General features: G+C 37.1%; 2 protein-coding genes and 1 long non-coding RNA gene across 3 annotated transcripts; 2 read left to right on the top strand and 1 right to left on the bottom strand.

Annotated features, from left to right (window-relative positions):
• Positions 1-427: 427 nt before the first annotated feature.
• Positions 428-2002, bottom strand: LOC131639565 (uncharacterized). The gene is made up of 4 exons (XR_009294989.1): positions 1557-2002; positions 1325-1377; positions 872-945; positions 428-704 (listed from the first exon to the last, which is right to left on the bottom strand). It is a non-coding gene; the product is annotated as an uncharacterized LOC131639565 (long non-coding RNA).
• Positions 2003-7367: 5365 nt separating this feature from the next.
• On the top strand, positions 7368-9095 carry LOC131639569 (uncharacterized). Its single transcript, XM_058910054.1, has 2 exons — positions 7368-7891; positions 7994-9095. The coding sequence occupies exons 1-2, from the start codon at positions 7368-7370 to the stop codon at positions 9093-9095; spliced, it is 1626 nt and encodes a 541-aa protein (XP_058766037.1).
• Positions 9095-9924, top strand: LOC131639568 (uncharacterized). The gene is made up of 2 exons (XM_058910053.1): positions 9095-9195; positions 9285-9924. The coding sequence occupies exons 1-2, from the start codon at positions 9095-9097 to the stop codon at positions 9922-9924; spliced, it is 741 nt and encodes a 246-aa protein (XP_058766036.1).
• Positions 9925-20336: the final 10412 nt, after the last annotated feature.

Here is a 20336-nt window from a genome sequence, read left to right as displayed (position 1 = left end):
TGTGAATCAAACAATTTCATTCATGATAAAAGAAAAAGTAATTATGAAAAATTGATTCACAAATACATCCTTAAATGTTTGTTTTTCAAGAAAGGTTAGTCTAAAAACCTATATGATAATCATGAAGAAAATAAAGTAAAATGCATTCAAAGAATATAAAAACATAGGAAAGTGACAGGCTGAATTGTTTTCTCATCTAGCCATTAAAGACCACTACTTTAAACATATAACTCATACACTAATGGAAACAATGCACCAATTAATACAATTTCTGTTGAACAAAAACACAGTTTTAAAAGTTCCATTCTTAAAATAAATAGAAGAGGACTTAGATTTCAAGTTATGTAATCATAAATAGAAGAGAACTTAGATATGTTTTGTGAAAACATTATTAAGAGCATATTTTTCTAATAGACCAAGTCTGCCAAAATAATAACGTTGGTATGTATCAAATAGATTTGCAGGAGCTAAATTATGAACAATTTAACTATGGTAGTGATTTGCAAACAGCCAAACTATGAACAATCTAAATATCTAAATGAAATTTATTGTCCAACTTTAAGAAATAAAATAATAGCATATTCCTTAATTTAACCATGTCTCATTACTCAGACAAAAATGACATGACAGTAACTCCTCCGCCCAAATTTGAAACCTTGGATATACCTACTAAATCATTTGTCTTGTTTAAGAAAATCATTTACCTGCATTATGATACATCTCTATTAAACAAAAATGCAGTCTAGTAGAGTTATCATAAACAAATCAAATAGTAGTATAGATTGATCACTAATTCGTGAAAGAACCAGAAACAATTCATCCACAATACTACATATTATGTTAAGCAAAAATTATAGGAGAAATATAGCACCTGCACACAAATCTTTAATCTGCAGTCACTTCCAAATGCTTGTGTAAGGAAAAATTATAGGAGAAATATATCACCTGCATATATTGAGATTTCATTAACGTAACATCACTAAGTGCTTGTGTAATAAATAATAGTAGTCAATTATAGTATTCATCATAGGTTTCAAAAGCATTAGATGCAACAAAACAAAAACTAATGTTAAAATTCATAATCTTCTCAGTTAAAATCAATAGAAACCCGTAAAGATCCATATGATTACCACACACTGTTTAGAATTACAACAGAAGAAAAGTGGTAAAAAACTTAAGATTAGAAGCTGTGAATTCATCAAGAGTAAATATACAAAAACAACCCAGTGAATTCATCAAGTATAATGGTAAGGTTCAAAAAATTCATCAAAAATAAAAGTTGAGACTTTAAACTTACTTATGAAAATCTTGAGGAAGAACATACCTTGAGTTTGATGTTGAATGAGGAAAAATTAAATCTTTGCAAGAAAAAAGTAACTGTGTTGAAGACAAAACAGAGAAATATTAGAAAAATCAAAACCCTAAAATTGAAATTCAGAAAAAATCTAAAACCAACAAAATCAACATAAACAACAACAACAAAAATACAGAACCAACCAAGTTTTTCTATTGAATCTTTTTCTCACCAAAAATAACCATGATAGCTATGAATCTACCTTTGTTTCTCTTCCATTGAGCAAGAAACTTGAGTTCTTCAATTTCCTCTTTATATGCCTGTAAAAAGAAAAAGCAAGCAATAGCAAAAAAAACTCAGAAAGGTTGATTCTTTAGTGAAAATACCACATACCTAACTTTCTCATGTTAATAGGAATATAAACAGGTTGGAGAAGGAGAAATGATGGTCGTTCTTAACGAACCCGTCGGAGATGGAGTAACATGGTCGACATCGATGTTGTTCGAAATAAAATTTCAATCGGTTCATTAGAAAGACCGTGGGATGAGGAGTACGAAAATGGCTTAGATTTTTTTATTGGAGGTGGTGGCCGTAGATAAGGTGAAGAAAGGGGACAGCGGCGGCGGCGGACTTAGGGTTTAAAGAGAAAAGAGAGAGCAAATTAAAAACAGGAAAGAGAATAGGGGAGGAGAGAAAGAGAGAAACTTGAGAAATAGGGGAAAAGATTTTAGGAAAGTACAAAAAGTGGGTGGCAAGTACAGATATTTGTGAAGCCTGGCCAATGAGAACCACACATTTGGCAATTTGTATTTTAGAATTTGTTAATTACGGGAACATCCTTTTGTAAGGGAAAGAAAATTTTGTTAGAAGGATAAAATGGTCACTTTGGTCAATTTATTAGTATTGAGTAGATAGTAGACATGAAACGATTCAAACAAAATTTTCAACGGTTCTTAATGAATTTTTTTCAAAACCTTGCATACTTATTTTATATTTACAGGAATGAAATATTAATAAAATATACATGTCATATTCATTTCGGTGCATTACGCCATATTTTATATCAACACAAGAAATATAACATATATTGCAAGAATAAAACATACCCGAGTTGATAATAGAGAATATTCTTGTGTTTAGAATATATCCACGGCACAATAGTTTCTCATTTGATACTTGAAATGGAAATCTTGATTGCCATTATGCAAAAATATTTATAAGATTGTTAGAAAAATCAATTCAAGTCAAATGGATCGAGACTAGAATCGTGAACGTGATAACTGGCAATTGCGACAGTAGCTGGGTCGAAGAGGAAAACACTGTTACGTGGTTTTGGGCTTCATTTTAATGAAGTCTAACAATGGCCCAGGTTGTTTTAGGAATAGAAGATTTCAAATAAAGTTGTTCATTGGCGAATTTGAATTTGAAGTTTTGTTAGAAAGACGTCGAAGACTTGGCGCGTGCAAGCAGAGAGGATTTAAATTCAAAATCGACCAAGTCATATGTCGAAGACGCGTGGAAGTTTATTATTTAAAAGGATCATGCAGACATCAAACGTGGCATGTTTCTATAGGAAGTCCGCTAGGGTCGAATTAGTATAAATATGAGTCTTAATGTTAGGACTCAGGGTGTTCACTTGGTACAAAAAGCACTCAAATACACTCAAAGTACCAGCGTAGTGTTAGCTGGAGATTTCGACAAAGCATAAATGATGTTTTAAGAATGTTATATTTCAAAGAGAGGCATGAGAAAAGGCCTTCTAAGGCCAGCGTAAGTCCTTTTTATAAGGGATAACTTACTAAATCAAAGTGGAGTCTAATTTAAGTTGCTTTTGATGTCGAAGAAATAAAAGGACTTAGAAGATTTTTTTAGGTAGTTGGAAGACAAGCTTCCACTGTCACGTTGATTGCGCTTTAGGACTTCGAGCAAGAAGAATTTGAATTTCAAAGTGATTCATTTGGCGAGAAGGATGCGTGGAAGTCTCAGAGAGTCGAAAGCACATGCGATTGGAAAAGTGGCATATTTCTGTTAGGAGACCGTTAGGGTCAAATTAGTATAAATAGGGGTCTTAATGTTAGGATTCGGGGTGTTCACTTTGTACAAAGTCATTCAAATATACTCAAAGTACTAGCATAGAGAAAGAGTTTGCTGAGAATGCACGTATGAGAAACACCAATATTATCTTTTATTGTTGTTTTACTTTATCAATACAAGTTCTTTACATGTCCCTGTCGATTTCCTTTACTTTCTCCAGTCGAAGTCTTTAAGTTTGTAGATTCATCTTACATGTCTTTAATTTTCTTTAAACTTTTAACTTAAAATCTTTATTACAATCATTTAGAGTTTTATAATCTAAGTCACTTTCATTTACATGATCAAATAATCATAATCTTTATAGAAACTTTCAATATTTCTGTCAAGCAAAGTAGATTTAGAACATGAATTAAACTACAATTATAACAAAACTTAGACACATGTCCTAGGATCAATCTAGTCGATCCTGTAAGTTACCAAAACATAAAATTTGGAAGACTAGCGGTTGTTTACCAAAAATCACTGTAAATAAATTGGCACGCCCAGTGGGACGATGTCAAAGTTGTCAAAATATATATATTTTGAGTAAAACTTGTGTGATTGTTGTATGAACCTTAGATGTGGTAAAATAGCCACTAGTAACCAACCAATACCTAAAAGAAAATACATAAAAAGATGGTTAACATAACTAGCACTGGAGGGGGGGCAAAATCCTTCGAAGGGATCAAGAACGATCGTTGCAAGTTCGACAGAGGCTTCAACTGCAATCCATGGTTCGCAGGCCATGCCTACGTCTACAGGGTCCATGCCCACAAACAATTCGACAACCATGCCTCTCTGTGTGAGTGTAGTGGATATTCCGTCAAACGCACAAACTGGGCCTGTTTTGACATACATTAGAAATCAAGTCCAACCTGCGACCCTAGGCCACCAGGGTTCGAAATCTTCAGGCCTTGGAGGGAACAACCTCAGTATGGGATGCCAAGTACTTTTTGTAGATGTTTTTAAATTCGCTGCATTTTGTGGTAAAACATTCCTGGGTGTTTAATGTCTTGAATGATGTCATGACATGATTTATATTATGTTATGCAGGCTGCATATGTGTTAAGCTAATACAAATTTTGTTAGTGAATGTCATGACCGATGTCATGACATCCTTGTCTGACAGCAGAAGCTGTTATGTTTTATTATTATGTTTCATGATTTCTCTCAATCTACATTTTAGGAAACTTTTTATTGTGTGCTGAATATTTCGTCTAGAAGATTTCGTTGACACCACATTCTGTAACAACCTGATCACGTGTAAATTAGGTTAACTTGGTTAACCTTAATTTGGTTCTTGAAAAGCCCGAGGCCCAAGAGCTGCAATCCTAATTTGGAACGCAGAGAGAAAGTTTTGTTAATTGTGAAGAACCGTAGTTCTGTAGCTGTGTGTTTAGTCTCTTGTACTCCAAGCAATTGTCTTTTAATGATTGTATTGGAATAGGTTGTTTATGTACTTTGTCACTCTAAGCTTTTAAGCACGAGTGTGTGTCTCTTGATTGAAGCTTTTAAGCAGATCAATGTGTGTTTTTGAAGTGTGTCTTCTCTCTAATTTGTTTAATGTTTGTTTGTAATCACTGCTGTGATTGAGGGGGAGTGAGTGGAGATACTCAGGTCTAGGAATATATTGGAATTACATTTGGTAGGTCTTAAGTGAGGAGTTGTAAACGGGGGAGTTTAACTCCGTATTAATTTAGCTTATATTGGATTCGCTCCCTGGCTTGGTAGCCCTTAGAGTAGGTATTGTTGTATACCGAACTGGGTGAACAATTTGCTGTGTTTTTTTACTGTTTTTATGCACTTCTGTTTTAACGTTTTGTTCTGTGTAATTGTGGATGTCATAACATCCAGTACAACATCGCGTGTGAGTTACTAGAATTTTCAATTGGTATCAGAGCAGGCACCCTGCATGCTTACATCTTGGTGAGATTTAAGGACAACAAAATTCTGGTACTATGGAGAAGGAATTGTTAGTGTTTGGGAATAGACCACCCATCTTGGATGGCTCTAACTATGACTACTGGAAACCTTGTATCGTAGCTGTCATAAAGTCTGTGGATAGCAAGGCCTGGAGAGCTGTGGAAAACGGATGGAAACATCTTGAGAAGGTTATGGAAGATGGAACCACTGTTCTAATTCCTGAAGCACAATGGAAAAAAACTGAAGAAGAGCTAGCTTTGGGCAATTCCAAGGCACTAAATGCATTGTTCAATGGAATTGACAAAAACATATTCAGACTTGTACGACACTGTGATCTAGCTAAAGAAGTTTGGGATATTCTCAAAACAACTCATGAATGCACATCCAAGGTGAAGATGTCTAAACTTCAAATGCTTACCACCAAGTTTGAAAATCTCAAGATGAAAGAGGATGAAACCACTCATGAGTTCTACTTGAATGTCCTTGAGATTGCAAATAACTCAAGAGCCTTAGGAGAAAAAATGTCTGAAGAAAAACTGGTCAAAAAGATCCTCAGATCGCTGCCTAAGAGATTTGCTATGAAGGTGACTGCTATAGAAGAAGCTCAGGACATCAGCAACATGAAGCTGGACAAACTCATTGGTTCTCTACAAACCTTGAAGATAAGTATCTGTGAGTCTGTTGAAAAGAAGAACAAGAGCATATCTTTTGTTTCCAACACAGAAGATATTTCAAGAGAAAGCAATGGTGGAACTGATGAAATTTATCAGAAGCCATAGCCATGCTTGGAAAACAATTCAACAGGTTTATTAAAAGGGTTTATCAGAAGTCCAGACCCAATGTCAAGAACAATTCCAATGACATCAGCAAGACCTATGATCCTAGCAGAAGATTCAAAGCTGAAGAGAAGCCCAATCAAGGAAAAGGGGTTCAGTGTCATGGATGCGAAGGATATGGACACATTAGATCTGAATGTCCTACCTACCTCAAAGAGCAAAAGAAAGGGTTGTCTGTCACTCGATCTGATGGAGATTTAGAGAGTAATACTAAAGAGAAATGTGTTGCACTAACTAGTGTATGTACACCTGAATACAAATTCGGTAAAGAGGATCCTACCTTTGAAGAACTGGCAGCCTCATACAATGATCTATGTGTCAAGAGTACTGAAGTGTGTGAAATAAGGGAGAAACAAAGGAAAATTATAGAAGAGTTGAAAGTTGAGAAGAAAGAACTTCTGGAAACCATAGACTCTCTCAGTAGTGAAGTGAGCATGTTGAACTACAAGCTTGATACAATGACCAAATCCTTCAGAATGCTGAACAATGGAACTTATACTCTACAGAAAATTCTGCAGTCTGGACAAAGAGCAGGAGATACGTCTGTGGTAGGATTTGTGGCTAAATAGGAATTCACTTATGGGATCAGGAGATCAAAACCTGGAGCCTGTGTGACAAACCAGATGTCAGCACTAATGTCACAACATCAAGGAAACAGAAGAAGGGGCCATACAAAGAAGAAATTCCAAAGATGGAGGTGTCACCACTGTGGAAGATTTGGTCACATAAAGCCATTATGTTTGAGACTAGTTGGATATCCAAACCAAAATCATCAAGCCAAACCTAAATATGATACCCTTAACAGAAAGCAACAGTGGGTGGCCAAGAATGTTGCTCTAGTAGCACACATTTCTCTAAGAATGCCTGCCAAGGAAGATTGGTACCTTGACAGTGGTTGCTCAAATCATATGACTGGAAGAAAGAACGTATTAGTAGACATCCAAATTGAGGTAACCAGTTATGTGACTCTTGGTGATGGAGAAATAAGAGAAGTCAAAGGTGTTGGCAAGACAGGAGGTCATGGGGTTCCTAATCTGAACAATGTCTTACTTGTACAAGGACTGGCTGCAAATCTTATAAGTATCAGCCAACTGTGTGATGAAGGTTTCAATGTCAGGTTCACTAAAGAAGAATGCATTGTCACAAATGGTGAAAATGAAGAAGTCATGAAGGGATTTAGATCTAAGGATAATTGCTACCTATGGAAACCTAACACCTCAAATTATCCCTCTGCCTACTCCATGATCATAGAAGAAATCAAGGGTGATTGTCAAGAAGCTGATGAATCTGATGAAGAATCATATGTTGGAGACCTCACCATCAGTGAACTGGCTACTGGGTTTACTGAGACATGCCTAATGAATGAGAAACTGTGTGCAAAAGTACGAGAGTATAGGACCACTAATAGATTCTTACTAGAAGAAAGAGTAAGCTTCATGGAAGATATTGCTGATCTGGAAAGAAAGTTAGAAGACACAAGACCTAACGAACAAGAAACCAGAAAGATGGGTGCCCAGAAAGAAACTAAGCCAACCATTTCAGGAGCATGTGAAGTTGTCACAACAGATGTCTTGACATCAAAATCTGTTGATGAATTAAGTGTGAGCGATGAGTCAAAAAGTTCCTCTAACTGCAATGCTGTAACATCAGTTGGCAACACTATGAAACTTCAGATCATCAAAAATTGTGTGACTACTGATCTGTCTTTTGCTTTTGGTACTACCAAGACCATAGATGAAAATCACTCTGAAAAAATGAAGGGTATGTTAGGTATTTTCTGCCAAACAGAATTATAGCAATTAATCCTATTGGGGGAATGCACTTTGGGCTTTTTAAATATCCATTATTTGAAACTTCCCCTATTTAGTTGCTGTGTCAAGTTCCCTCCTATTCCTATCTTCTCACAAAAAACGGCAACCGACTCTATTGATCTCATCAATACCTTTCTGAATTTAAACTGCTCCGACGCATCTCACAACAGTGTTACAAGAAGCTCTTTGAAGAATCTCGAGATTTCTCAACAACCAAATACTTCCTCCCCAAAGAAAGTGTCTCCCATCTCCGAATCTGCAACACCTAATGAGTCAACTAACCCTAATCGGGTTCTAAATGTATCTCCTCTGAGGATGATTAACGCTGAAGATTCAACGACTACAAAGCCAAGAACACCGCATGCAAGAAGACCTGAGGAGAGTGTTCGTACTAAGGGCTCCAATCCCTCATCATCCAAACCTCGTAAGGAACTTACTAAAGAAGGAACAAGATATGTTCATAACTCCATAGCCAAGATTGTCAAACGGATTTTGGATGAAAATCATCAGGTCCCTGGGATATCTGTCCCTTTACAAACCGTGATTCCTGATCCTCCCAAGAGAAAACGTAATGAAACTGATGGTCACAATGCTGGTAGTGACATTCACATGACCGGAGAGAAGAACAATGAAGAAGTTCAAGAAGATGATGATAACACCAATATCACGGAGGATGTCAATGACATCGGAAATTATGAAGCTTATGATAGTCCAAGGGTAGAGGCTGGAACAGTCGAAAGGCTCATGACCATGAGAAAAGACAAAGTTGTGATTCAGAACTCTCCTGTGAAAAAAGCTGCGGTTAAAAGCCCTCCTAAAGATTCTGTCAAGAAGAAGAGTACCTCTGTAGGACCTGTAAAAAGCAGAACTAAAAGTATTGGAGTTGGTCCCTCAAAATCTTGGAGCAAGGTTGTTCCAAAGAAAAGGAAGGCAAGAGCTGTTGAAGAATTTGAGTCTGATGATGAAGTGAATGTCCATGACATTCCATTAAAGAAGAAGCCCACAACTAGCAAGCTTGCTGGGAGTGTTCCTGAAGTTCCCATTGACAATGTATCCTTCCACTTTGCTGCAAGTGCAAACAGGTGGAAATTTGTGTATCAAAAGAGACTGGCCCTTGAGAGGGAATTGGCTCTAATGCACGTGACTGTAAGGACATAATGGACTTGATTGAGTCTGCTGGCCTAGTCAAAACTGTTGTCCATCTGAGTAAATGCTATGAAACGCTGGTCAAAGAGTTCATAGTAAACCTCTCTAAAGAGTGTGCTGACAAAAGATCCAAGAAATTTAGAAAAGTGTTTGTAAGAGGAAAATGTGTTAACTTCTCTTCCACTGTGATTAACAACCTAGAAGGTCTGATGAAGCTCAACCTGAGCTTAAAGTCTCTGATAACAAGGTATACCAAGTTATCACTACAAACCAAGTTAGGAGTTGGCCATTGAAAAGAAAATTGTCTGCTAGTAAACTAAGCATGAAATATGCAATACTGCATAAGATTGGGGATGCTAACTGGGTGCCAACAAATCACACGTCTACTGTCTCAATTGTTCTTGGAAGATTTATTTATGTTGTTGGTACAAAAGCAAAGTTTGACTATGGTACCTACATTTTTGAGCAGACCATGAAGCATGCTGGTAGCTACAGTGTGAAAGGCCCTATAGCATTTCCTTATCTCATATGTGACATCATCTTAAACCAGCACCCAGGTATCTTGGTTGACAGTGAATCTATTTGCAAAAGGGAAAGTGCTCTGTCATTCAATTATAAACTGTCTCAGGGAACACATGTCCCAGACATTGTCATGACATCAGCTGAGACATCCAGGGGTGGATCATCAACTAGTAAAGCTGAAGTCATAGCAATGATGAAAGAGACATGCAAAGAGCTGGAGGCAAGGAAGAAATCTCTTGAGAAGATGATCAACACTCTAGAGAAGGATGGTAATGAGGATTTTGCAGGCACTGCAGGGACAGAAGCACAATATGTATAGGAAGAGGGAGGAGACTTTGAAGAAGAAGTAAAAGAAGGAAATACCAATCCAGTTGATGGTTCAGACGAAGAAAATGAAGAAAGTGCTACAGTCAACTCTGTTGGGTCTGACTCAGACAAATAAAGACTGCTGGTGGTGGTGATTTTTTGTTTTGTTGTTTTTACTTAATTTAGTTTTGTACTTATTTGCATTTTCAAGTTTAATTTGGCAACTTTTGTGGTCAAACAGGGGGAGAAGTAGTAATAATGTCACCCCAGAACAACAAGTATGCGTGGTGTTTGTGTGATCAACAATTCTGATATGCTTGTTTTGTGTTGATCTGTTTGATTGTGTGTAGTATAGCAGTTTATTTCTGTTATTCTTGATAGCTGCTCATGTGATGTGGTAGTATAGCTATGTTATGTGGTTAAATGCTTGCTATAGAAGTAACAGTAGCTGCGGTCGTTGTATGCATACTGATGGTAGTAGTAGTGTATGCTGTCTGTGTGGTATGATGTACTGTATTAGCTCTGATTGTGTATGGTTGTGTGTTTTCTGCTGCAAGTGGTTCTCTGATATGGCGTGACAGGTTGTTTTAGCCAAAAATTTGCCAAAGGGGGAGATTGTAGATGTTTTTAAATTGGCTGCATTTTGTGGTAAAACATTCCTGGATGTTTAATATCTTGACTGATACCATGACATGATTTATATTGTGTTATGCAGGCTACATATGTGTTAAGCTAATACAGGTTTTGTTAGTGAATGTCATGACCGATGTCATGACATCCTTGTCTTACAGCAGAAGCTGTTATGTTTTATTATTATGTTTCATGATTTCTCTCAATCTACATTTTAGGAAACATTTTATTGTGTGCTAAATATTTTGTCTAGAAGATTTCGTAGACAGCACATTCTGTAACAACCTGATGACACGTAAATTAGATTAACTTGGTTAACCCTAATTTTGTTCTTGAAAAGCCCGAGGCCCAAGAGCTACGTATAAGAAGACTGCAATCCTAATTTGGAACGCAGAGAGAAAGATTTGTTAATTGTGAAGAACCGTAGTTTTGTAGCTGTGTGTTTAGTCTCTTGTACTCCAAGCAATTGTCTTTGGATGATTGTATTGGAATATGTTGTTTATGTACTTTGTCACTCTAAGATTTTAAGTACGAGTGTGTGTCTCTTGATTGAAGCTTTTAATCAGAACAAGGTGTGTTTTTGAAGTGTGTCTTCTCTCTAATTTGTTTAATGTTTGTTTGTAATCACTGATGTGATTGAGGGGGGGTGAGTGGAGATTGTTAGAACAAAAATTGTTCTGATCAATATTCTTAGTTTTGATGATAACAATGTATATGAATTTTGTATAAGATAATGTGGTACTCTAATCCTATGCATTTTCCATTTCAGGAAATATATAAAGAGTATGCACAACTCAGCGCAAGAAGCACTGACTCAGAAGGTTCAATATGCAACATCAGAACATGCTCTCACAAGACATCAGAAGATGGTCAAGCAGAATCAGAACATGGTCTATTGAAGCATCAGAAGAACTTGAGATCAGAAGCAGAAGCACTGAAGTTCTTATGGTATCACGATAGAAGCACTTCAAAGTCAGAAGACAAGAAGATGCTCTGCACCAAGCTGTTTGACTCTGATTAATTCAAATGTTGTATCTACAAAGATCAGATCAGAAGCAAGTACAAAATGGCAGGCTACGCTGACTGACAAAAGGAACGTTAGAAGATATTAAAGGCAAAGTCAGTTAAAGCACGAAAAGCAAGGCTCGAGGTAGTTGACAAAAGAGTGAAACATTAAATGCAATGTTGTACGGATCACGCAACGCATTAAATGCTCCCAATGGTCATCTTCTCAAAACGCCTGTGAATAGTGAAGTTCTGATCAGAAGCAAGGTTAACCAAATTTACGAACAACTTTTTCAAAGTTGCTGAAATGCTGCTGAATTCAAAAGCTATCAAACTTCATCTTCAACCTCACATTACTGTTGTAATATTTTAGTGAGATTTAAGCTTCGAACTTAAGAGAAATATCACAGTTGTGATTATAGCTTATTAAGAAGCATTGTAATAATCTTGTAAGAATTTGTTTACATTAATTTGTAAAAGGTTCCTAGAGTGATCAAGGTGTGATCAGAATAGTCTAGAAGACTTAGAGGGTATCTAAGTGGAAAACCATTGTAATCAAGGTTGATTAGTGGATTAAATCCTCAGGTGAGGTAAATCACTCTAAGGGGGTGGACTGGAGTAGTTTCGTTAACAACGAACTAGGATAAAAATCATTGTGCAATTGTTTTTATCTTAAGAGTTTTTAAAGTCACACTTATTCAACCCCCCCCCCCCTTTCTAAGTGTTTTTCTATCCTTCAATTGGCATCAGAGCGCCGGTTCTAAGGTGCAAGCACTTAACCGTGTTAGAAAAGATTCAGGAAGAGAAAAACACTAAGTCAAGATGGTTGAAACTCCACCACCTACATCTACATTTGGCTCTGCTGAGCAACACAATGGAAATGGTAACAATGGTTACACTAGACCACTAGTATTCGATGGTGAAAACTGAATATTGGAAAGATAAACTTGAAAGTTACTTTCTCGGTTTAGATGGTGACTTATGGGATCTTCTGGTGGATGGTTATAAACATCCAGTGAAAGCTAGAGGAGTAAAGCTGACAAGACAAGAAATGAGTGATGATCAAAAGAAAGAATTCAAAAATCATCACAAGTGTAGGACTGTTTTGCTGAATGCTATCTCTCACGCTGAGTATGAGAATATATCTAACAAGGAAACTGCCTATGACATATATGAATCATTGAAAATGACTCATGAAGGAAATGCCCAAGTCAAGGAGACCAAAGCTTTTGCCTTAATCCAGAAATATGAAGCCTTCAAGATGGAGGATGATGAAAACATTGAAAAAATGTTCTAAAGATTTCAAACTCTAACTGCTGGATTAAGAGTGCTTGACAAGGGATACACAAAGGCTGATCATGTCAAGAAGATCATCAGAAGCTTGCCCAGAAGATGGGGCCCAATGGTGACTGCATTCAAGATAGCAAAGGATCTGAATGAAGTCTCTTTGGAAGAGCTGATCAGCGCCTTGAGGAGTCATGAAATAGAGGTGGATGCTAATGAACCTCAGAAGAAAGGTAAGTCTATTGCATTAAAATCTAATTATAAAAAATGCACTAACGCTTTTCAGGCTGAAGAAGAAGATTCTGAAGAATCAGAATCAGAAGAAGAAGATGAACTGTCCATGATCTCTAGAAGGGTAAACCAACTCTGGAAAAGCAAGCATAGGAAGTTCAAGAACTTCAAAAGTTCTAAGAAGCTTGAAAAAGGAGAATCTTCTGGAAGCAGAAGAAGGTCACGTGCTTTGAATGCAATGAGCCAGGTCACTACAAGAGTGAGTGTCCAAAGCTTCAGAAGGAGAAGCCCAAGAAGAAGTTTCATAAGAAGAAAGGTCTTATGGCAACTTGGGATGATTCAGATTCATCAGAATTAGACTCTGAAGGCGAGCAGGCAAACATTACGCTGATGGCCACAGTTGATGATGGATCAGAATCTACATCAGAATCAGATTCTGAAGAGGTATTTTCTGAACTATCTAGAGAAGAGTTAGTTTCCAATTTAACAAAACTTCTGGAACTCAAGGCTCATCTTAGTATCAAATACAAAAAGTTGAAAAAGCTATTTGAATCTGAAACTAAGAAGCTAGAAGTGGAAAATTCTGAACTGAAGGAAAAAGTTTTAAAATTATCCAAAGATATTGGATCTCCTTCTGACTCAGAGAAGTCCATTCCTAGTCGGAACCATATTCTGAAAGAATATGACTTGAGCTTTAGGAAGTTCTTATCTAGAGGTATTGGAAGAAGTCAACTTACCTCGATGATATATGCTGTTAGTGGAAACAAGAGTGTTGGCATAGGTTATGAGGGTGACACCCCATACAAACTTGAACCTGTAGATGATATGAAAATCACATACAAGCCATTGTATGATCAGTTCAAGTATGGCCACTCCCATGATATTAGGCTCACATCACATGCCAAAAGCTTTCACATTACACACACTAAGAAGCATGTGACACAACCTAGAAAATATCATGTAACTCAGAATAAGGAATATCATGTTGTACCTCTTGTTGTTTATAATGCTAAACCCAAGTTCAATCAGAACTTGAGGAGAACTAACAAGAAAGGACCCAAGAAATTTTGGGTACCTAAGGAAAAGATTATTCCCGTTGCAGATATCCTTGGCTGCAAAGAAGACAAAGGAAAGCATGTCATGGTACCTGGACTATGGGTGCTCTCGACACAAGACAGGAAGAAGGTTTATGTTCCAAGAACTGGTGCTTAAATCTGCTGGAGAAGTTAAGTTTGGAGGAGATCAGAAGGGCAAGATAATTGGCTCAGGAACCATTAGTACTGGTAACTCTCCTTCTATAACTAATGTTCTTCTGCTAGATGGATTATCTCATAACTTGTTGTCCATAAGTCAATTAAGTGACAATGGTTATGACATAATCTTTGATCAAAAGTCTTGTAAGGCTGTAAATCAGAAGGATGGCTTAATCCTATTTACAGGCAAGAGAAAGAACAACAATTACAAGATTGATCTTCAAGATCTTAAGAATCGGAAGGTAACTTGTCTTATGTCTGTTAGTGAAGAGCAATGGGTCTGGCACAGAAGATTAGGCCATGCTAGTTTGAGAAAGAATTCTCAGATTAACAAACTAAATCTGGTCAGAGGACTCCCTAATATGAAATATAAATCAGATGCTCTTTGCGAAGCATGTCAGAAAGGGAAGTTTTCCAAACCTGCATTCAAGTCTAAGAATGTTGTTTCTTCCTCTAGGCCGCTAGAACTTCTGCATATTGATCTGTTTGGCCCAGTCAAAACAGCATCTGTCAGAGGGAAGAAATATGGATTAGTCATCGTAGATGATTATAGTCGCTGGACATGGGTAAAGTTCTTGAAACACAAGGATGAGTCTCATTCAGTGTTCCTTGAATTCTGCACTCAGATTCAATCTGAGAAAGAGTGTAAAATCATAAAGGTCAGAAGTGATCATGGTGGCGAATTTGAGAACAGATTCTTTGAGGAGTAATTCAAAGAAAATGGTATTGCCCATGATTTCTCCTGCTCTAGAACTCCACAGCAAAATGGAGTTGTAGAGCGAAAGAATAGGACTCTACATGAAATGGCCAGAACCATGATCAACGAAACCAATATGGCTAAGCATTTCTGGGCAGAAGCAATAAACACTGCATGCTATATTCAGAATAGAATCTCTATTAGACCTATTCTTAATAAGACTCCTTATGAATTGTGGAAGAACAGAAAGCCCAACATTTCATATTTTCATCCTTTTGGATGTGTTTGTTTTATTCTGAATACTAAAGATCATCTAGGTAAGTTTGATTCTAAGGCACAGAAGTGTTTCCTTCTTGGATATTCTGAACGCTCTAAAGGCTACAAAGTATACAATACTGAAACATTGATTGTTGAAGAATCAATCAATATCAGATTTGATGATAAGCTTGGTCTTGAAAAGCCAAAGCAGTTTGAGAATTTTGCAGATATAGATATCTCAATTTAAGAAGCTGAAGAACCAAGAAGCAAAGTATCAGAAGCTGGAGAACTCAGAAGCAAAGGATCAGAAGATCAAGTTGCTGCTTCTTTAGAGAATCTCAGAATTTCTAAAGAGCCAACTATCAGAAGATCTTCTAGACTCACCTCTGCTCACTCAGAAGATGTCATTCTTGGAAAGAAGGATGATCCTATCAGAACAAGATCTTTTCTTAAGAATATCAGTACGGATCTATGATCAGAATGAGAAGATAAGAAGTTCTAACTCTTTCAGAATCAAAGGTTAAAGTAAAACAGCTGTCACCAACTTTTCCAGAAGATGAACACGTGTTCACTCTATTTGGACAAGCATGCGTGCAACTAATGAGACGCCGCCCTAGGTAACTGTGCAAATCATTTCAAATTTCACGTTATCCCACCTAACTTCATTCATCATTAAATTCATTTGATTTTCTTGATTCTGTAACTGTTCATTCTCATAATTTCATTGCACTCTTTTTCAAATCCGTTTCTATTTAAACTCCCCTTATCACATCATTTTCTCTTTTTACGCATTCATCTTCTCTCTCTCTCTCTCTCTCTCTCTCTCTCTCTCTCTCTCCTGTTTATGCACATCTGCAATCTTTTTGCCCTATTTGATTACCCTAAAAGAAATAACCCTAGAAATCTCAGTTGTGCAACAATGGCTGCTTCTTCATCGAACATTGCTGGTTCTCCATCTCCTTCTCAACAACATCAACAAGAAGAAGAAGAACTGTTCTATCCACCTCTCACTTGCACAATTCCTTGGGAAGATTTAGAGGTTATTTGTGAGTTGATCGTTGATATTGATAATCTGGAAGAACATCAGTTTCGTCTCAGAGATAATGTGGTCTTTCAAGGATGGTCATCATTATTGCGTGAGTTCTGTGGACCGGTCTATCCTGACTTGGTAAAAGAATTCTGGGTTAATGCTTTCGTCATTCCTAAAGCAATAGTTTCCTTTGTTCATGGAAGATTCTTCTCAATCACAGAAGACACATTGCGTATGCTGTTTGATTTGAAAGAGCCTGTTAGTGATTTTGAACTCTCTCGAAGGGCAAACTGGAATCATGTTCTTGCTGAACTATACCCAGATGTGACGAAAACAAAAGTTGTCAGGGATCTGAAGGACATCTATAAAGTCTGGACAAAGATTCTTCTTGGTTGTTTCTATCATAGAAAAGCAACCCATTCTCCAACCTTTGTCAACAGAGACCAACAATACATCTTGTACTGCATTGGTACTCAGAAGAAGGTTGATGTTGTATACATCATTTTCAATCATAAGTGGAATGCTGTAAGAGATACTCGAGATGAGAATAGAACCAAGAAAGGTAATATTATTCCTTTTGGAAGAATCATTACCAATTTTCTGGTTCAAACCAAAATGGTTGAGAAACTGGGAAATGCTGGAGTTGTCAAGGACCTTGTTACTGTCACTGGAAGTATCTTGAATGCCAATACCATGAGAAAGATGAATCTTATTAGGGCTATTGGAAATGCTCCCCAACCTATTCCAGGCGTCAGAAACAGAAGAGGACCTGTGCTAGCTGACTTTGAAGCGTTCTTTTTAAATGAATAACCAGATATTAAAGTTCATTATCTGAACGGTGTCAAGAAAGGTGGTGCTATAGATGCTCCTACCAGAATCAGTCGTTAGAAAGCCTCAAATTCCAGGTCTGAAGTTTCAGAAGATGTTTCAGAAGCTTCTCCAGAAGTTGCTGCCAACAAAGAAAGAAGAACAAAGCGTAAGCTTGATCTTCCTTCTGTTAATGAGGAGAACATTAATCAACGAGAGGCTGCTGCAGAAGTTGATGAGAATGTTGCCGTAGAAGAAGTTGTTGCTGAAGAAAATCAAGATGTTTTAGTTGAAAAGGAGAACATTGAACAAGAAAATGCTGAGTAAAAGAAGAAAAAGAAGAAGTCAAAGAAAGAGAAGAAAGAAGATGTTGAGAATAATGCTGAGAAGGAAGTAGAGAAGAAGAAGAAGAAGAAGAAAGATAAGAAGAAGAAAAAGAAAACTGTTGTTGTTGAAAAGAGGTCAGAAGAAGAAGTGATTCAGGAAGAAGTGAATAAGGAAGAGGAAGAGAAGGAAGCTGCCAGAAAAAGAGAACTTGCTCTAGAAAAGATAAAGTCTATTTATGAGAAGAAGAAGCGAAAAGGACTTGAAGCTGATTCTGAAGGGTCTCAGAAGAAATCCAAAGGTATGCATATTTCTGAACCTGACTCTGTTTCTGTTTTAAATTCAGAATCTGTACCAACAGAAGTTCCTCAACTTTCTCAACTAGAAAATCAACCACAAACAGCCCCTGTTGAACCACCTCAAATTACCAAAGTTCTCACCCATCCTTCTTCACCCATAACCAATAATGCTTCTGACCATCCCATTGATACACTCGTTCTAGATATTCAACCCCTTCAAACCCTCTATCCTCCTCACTCAAATATCTCCATTTCTCAACCTCCACCTCATGTAAACTATTCCCTCGCTGCTAACCCAGTTACAAACAATTCACCTGAATTAGAATCTAAAAGTACTGGTTCTTTGGCTCAATTGTTTCATGACTGCAATTTCACTCCTAAACCCCGTCCTAAACATGATATTGTGGTGTTAGACGCTGAGTCAGAAGAAGTAGAATCTCATCTCTCTCTTGATAGAGAACCCCAACCCTACTTCTTTCTGAACCCAGATTCTGCTATCACCAGACTCAAATCCCGCCGGGAATTTTCTGTTGGTGTATGTTTTGAAATATTAAAACTAAAAATGGAGACAGGTTTAGAGACATTGAAGGCAGCACATCATGCCATGATGGATGATGTTGAATTGAGAAATCTCTGGAGGATCTTCAAAAGGAAGATGAACTCTGAGTTTCTGAAGCTTCAGAAGGCGTGCGAAGCAGAAGCTCCAGGTCATCTTGGATTTCTAAGATCCTATGAAGAATTCTGGGTCAGCCATCTCAAGTGCAGATATTGTCTTGAAGAAAAAGAATTTCTTGATGAGCTTACAGAAGATGTGTCTGACCAAGCGCCTTGTCTTGCCATGGTCGTGTGGAAGCCCCCATATTCTGTTCTGACTGGAGATTTCCAGTGGCTATTCAACTGGCTTAGGGAGAATCCTTCTAAGAAGGCACCAAACATGGTTATTCCTGAGGTTGAATATCCTTCAGAAGTTGCTGCTCCTACACCTCCAAGGAATCTGGCTGCAATTCTTCAGGCTCTTGAGAATGAAGATTCTGATCTTCCTGCACCAGAATATGCTGAAGATGCTTCTATGTCAGAAGCTGATGCTGAGAAGCAAAGTGCTAAGAATCATCCTACTGAGAAACTTCCTGCTGAGGAAAATCAAGATGATGTTCTCATGATAGATGCTGCTGTTGAGCATGCTATTCCTCTGAATGATGGTTGTGAGTCTTCTTCCGTTGAACCTTCTCTTCTGGTAAGCACCATGAAGGCTCTTCAAAAGAACCAAGATGCACTAGCTTCTCGCTTGGATAAGCATGAAGACACTCACAATGAGTTTCGCTCAGTCATGAAGAAGCATACTGAAAGCACTTCTGAGATTCAAAACCTTCTGGCCAAGATAGTCTATAGGCTAGGCTAGTCGTAGTCTTTTGGTCTTAGTTGTTTCTTGTTTCTTGCATCTGTTTCTTGCATTTGCTTCTCTTTTGTATCTTCTAATATTATTTGATGAATCAATGAAACATTATCTTCTCTCATATTGTCTATTTTTCATCTGAATCTTTTATATGCTTTTTGATGTTATGACAAAAATGGGGAGAAAACGTGATAATTGATTTGATTTATTATATCAGTTGCTGGGAGTAAGTCTCAACATTTCTAACATTATTTGCAAGTTCTATGTCTTTGAGATTTTTGCAGGATTGAAGATATTTTGAAAAAGCTCAACATAAGAAGTAAATACATGGGGAAATGCAATTCTATAAAGAAGCATGTTCTTGAAATTGAAGCAAGCTTAGTGCTGTGAAGCTTCAAGATCAGAAGCAAAAAGGAAGAATGTTCTGATATTCTCGTGGCAGAATATGCTCTAACACATTCTTATCCCTTATATGTTCTGATACATATTTCTTTTAAGAACTTATCAAAGTGTGCTCTGATATTTTTTAGCATTTACTCTGATACTTGTTCTTTCTTAAAAGAATGTTCTGATTCATTCATGCTCTGACTTTTGTCGTTTAGTTTGTTCTGAAACATTTCAGGATAGATGCTCTGATGATGATCTGGTTCACTCAAGAATGTTCTGATACAATCAAGCATGCAATGATTCAAGAAGAAATTCAAAGCTCTGAAGCTGTCCTATGGAAGCAAGAAGCAGAAGCTTTGAATGTTCTGAAGTTCTAGGCAAATGTGAACGTCTCAACTGAAATGGAAAATACTCAAGTCTTTTATTTATAAATTATTCCAGTATTTATTTCAGGGGGAGATTGTTAATCTCAGGGGGAGATTGTTAATCTCAGGGGGAGACATATTCACACACTTGTTTATATGCTTATGCTATAACTGTGTAACTGTCTTTGGTCATTTGATATTCTGATTGCAAATTCATATCAATTATATATGTTTTTGTCATCATCAAAAAGGGGGAGATTGTTAGAACAAGAATTGTTCTGATCAATATTCTTAGTTTTGATGATAACAATGTATATGAATTTTGTATAAGACAATGTGGTACTCTAATCCTATGCATTTTCCATTTCAGGAAATATATAAAGAGTATGCACAATTCAGCGCAAGAAGCACTGACTCAGAAGGTTCAGTATGCAACATCAGAACATGCTCTCGCCAGACATC

Source organism: Vicia villosa, unplaced genomic scaffold, assembly GCF_029867415.1.
Source record: "Vicia villosa cultivar HV-30 ecotype Madison, WI unplaced genomic scaffold, Vvil1.0 ctg.002689F_1_1, whole genome shotgun sequence".
Taxonomy (NCBI): domain Eukaryota; kingdom Viridiplantae; phylum Streptophyta; class Magnoliopsida; order Fabales; family Fabaceae; genus Vicia; species Vicia villosa.
The sequence above is the reverse complement of the archived record's forward strand: the minus strand, read 5'-3'. Positions and strand labels throughout refer to the sequence as shown.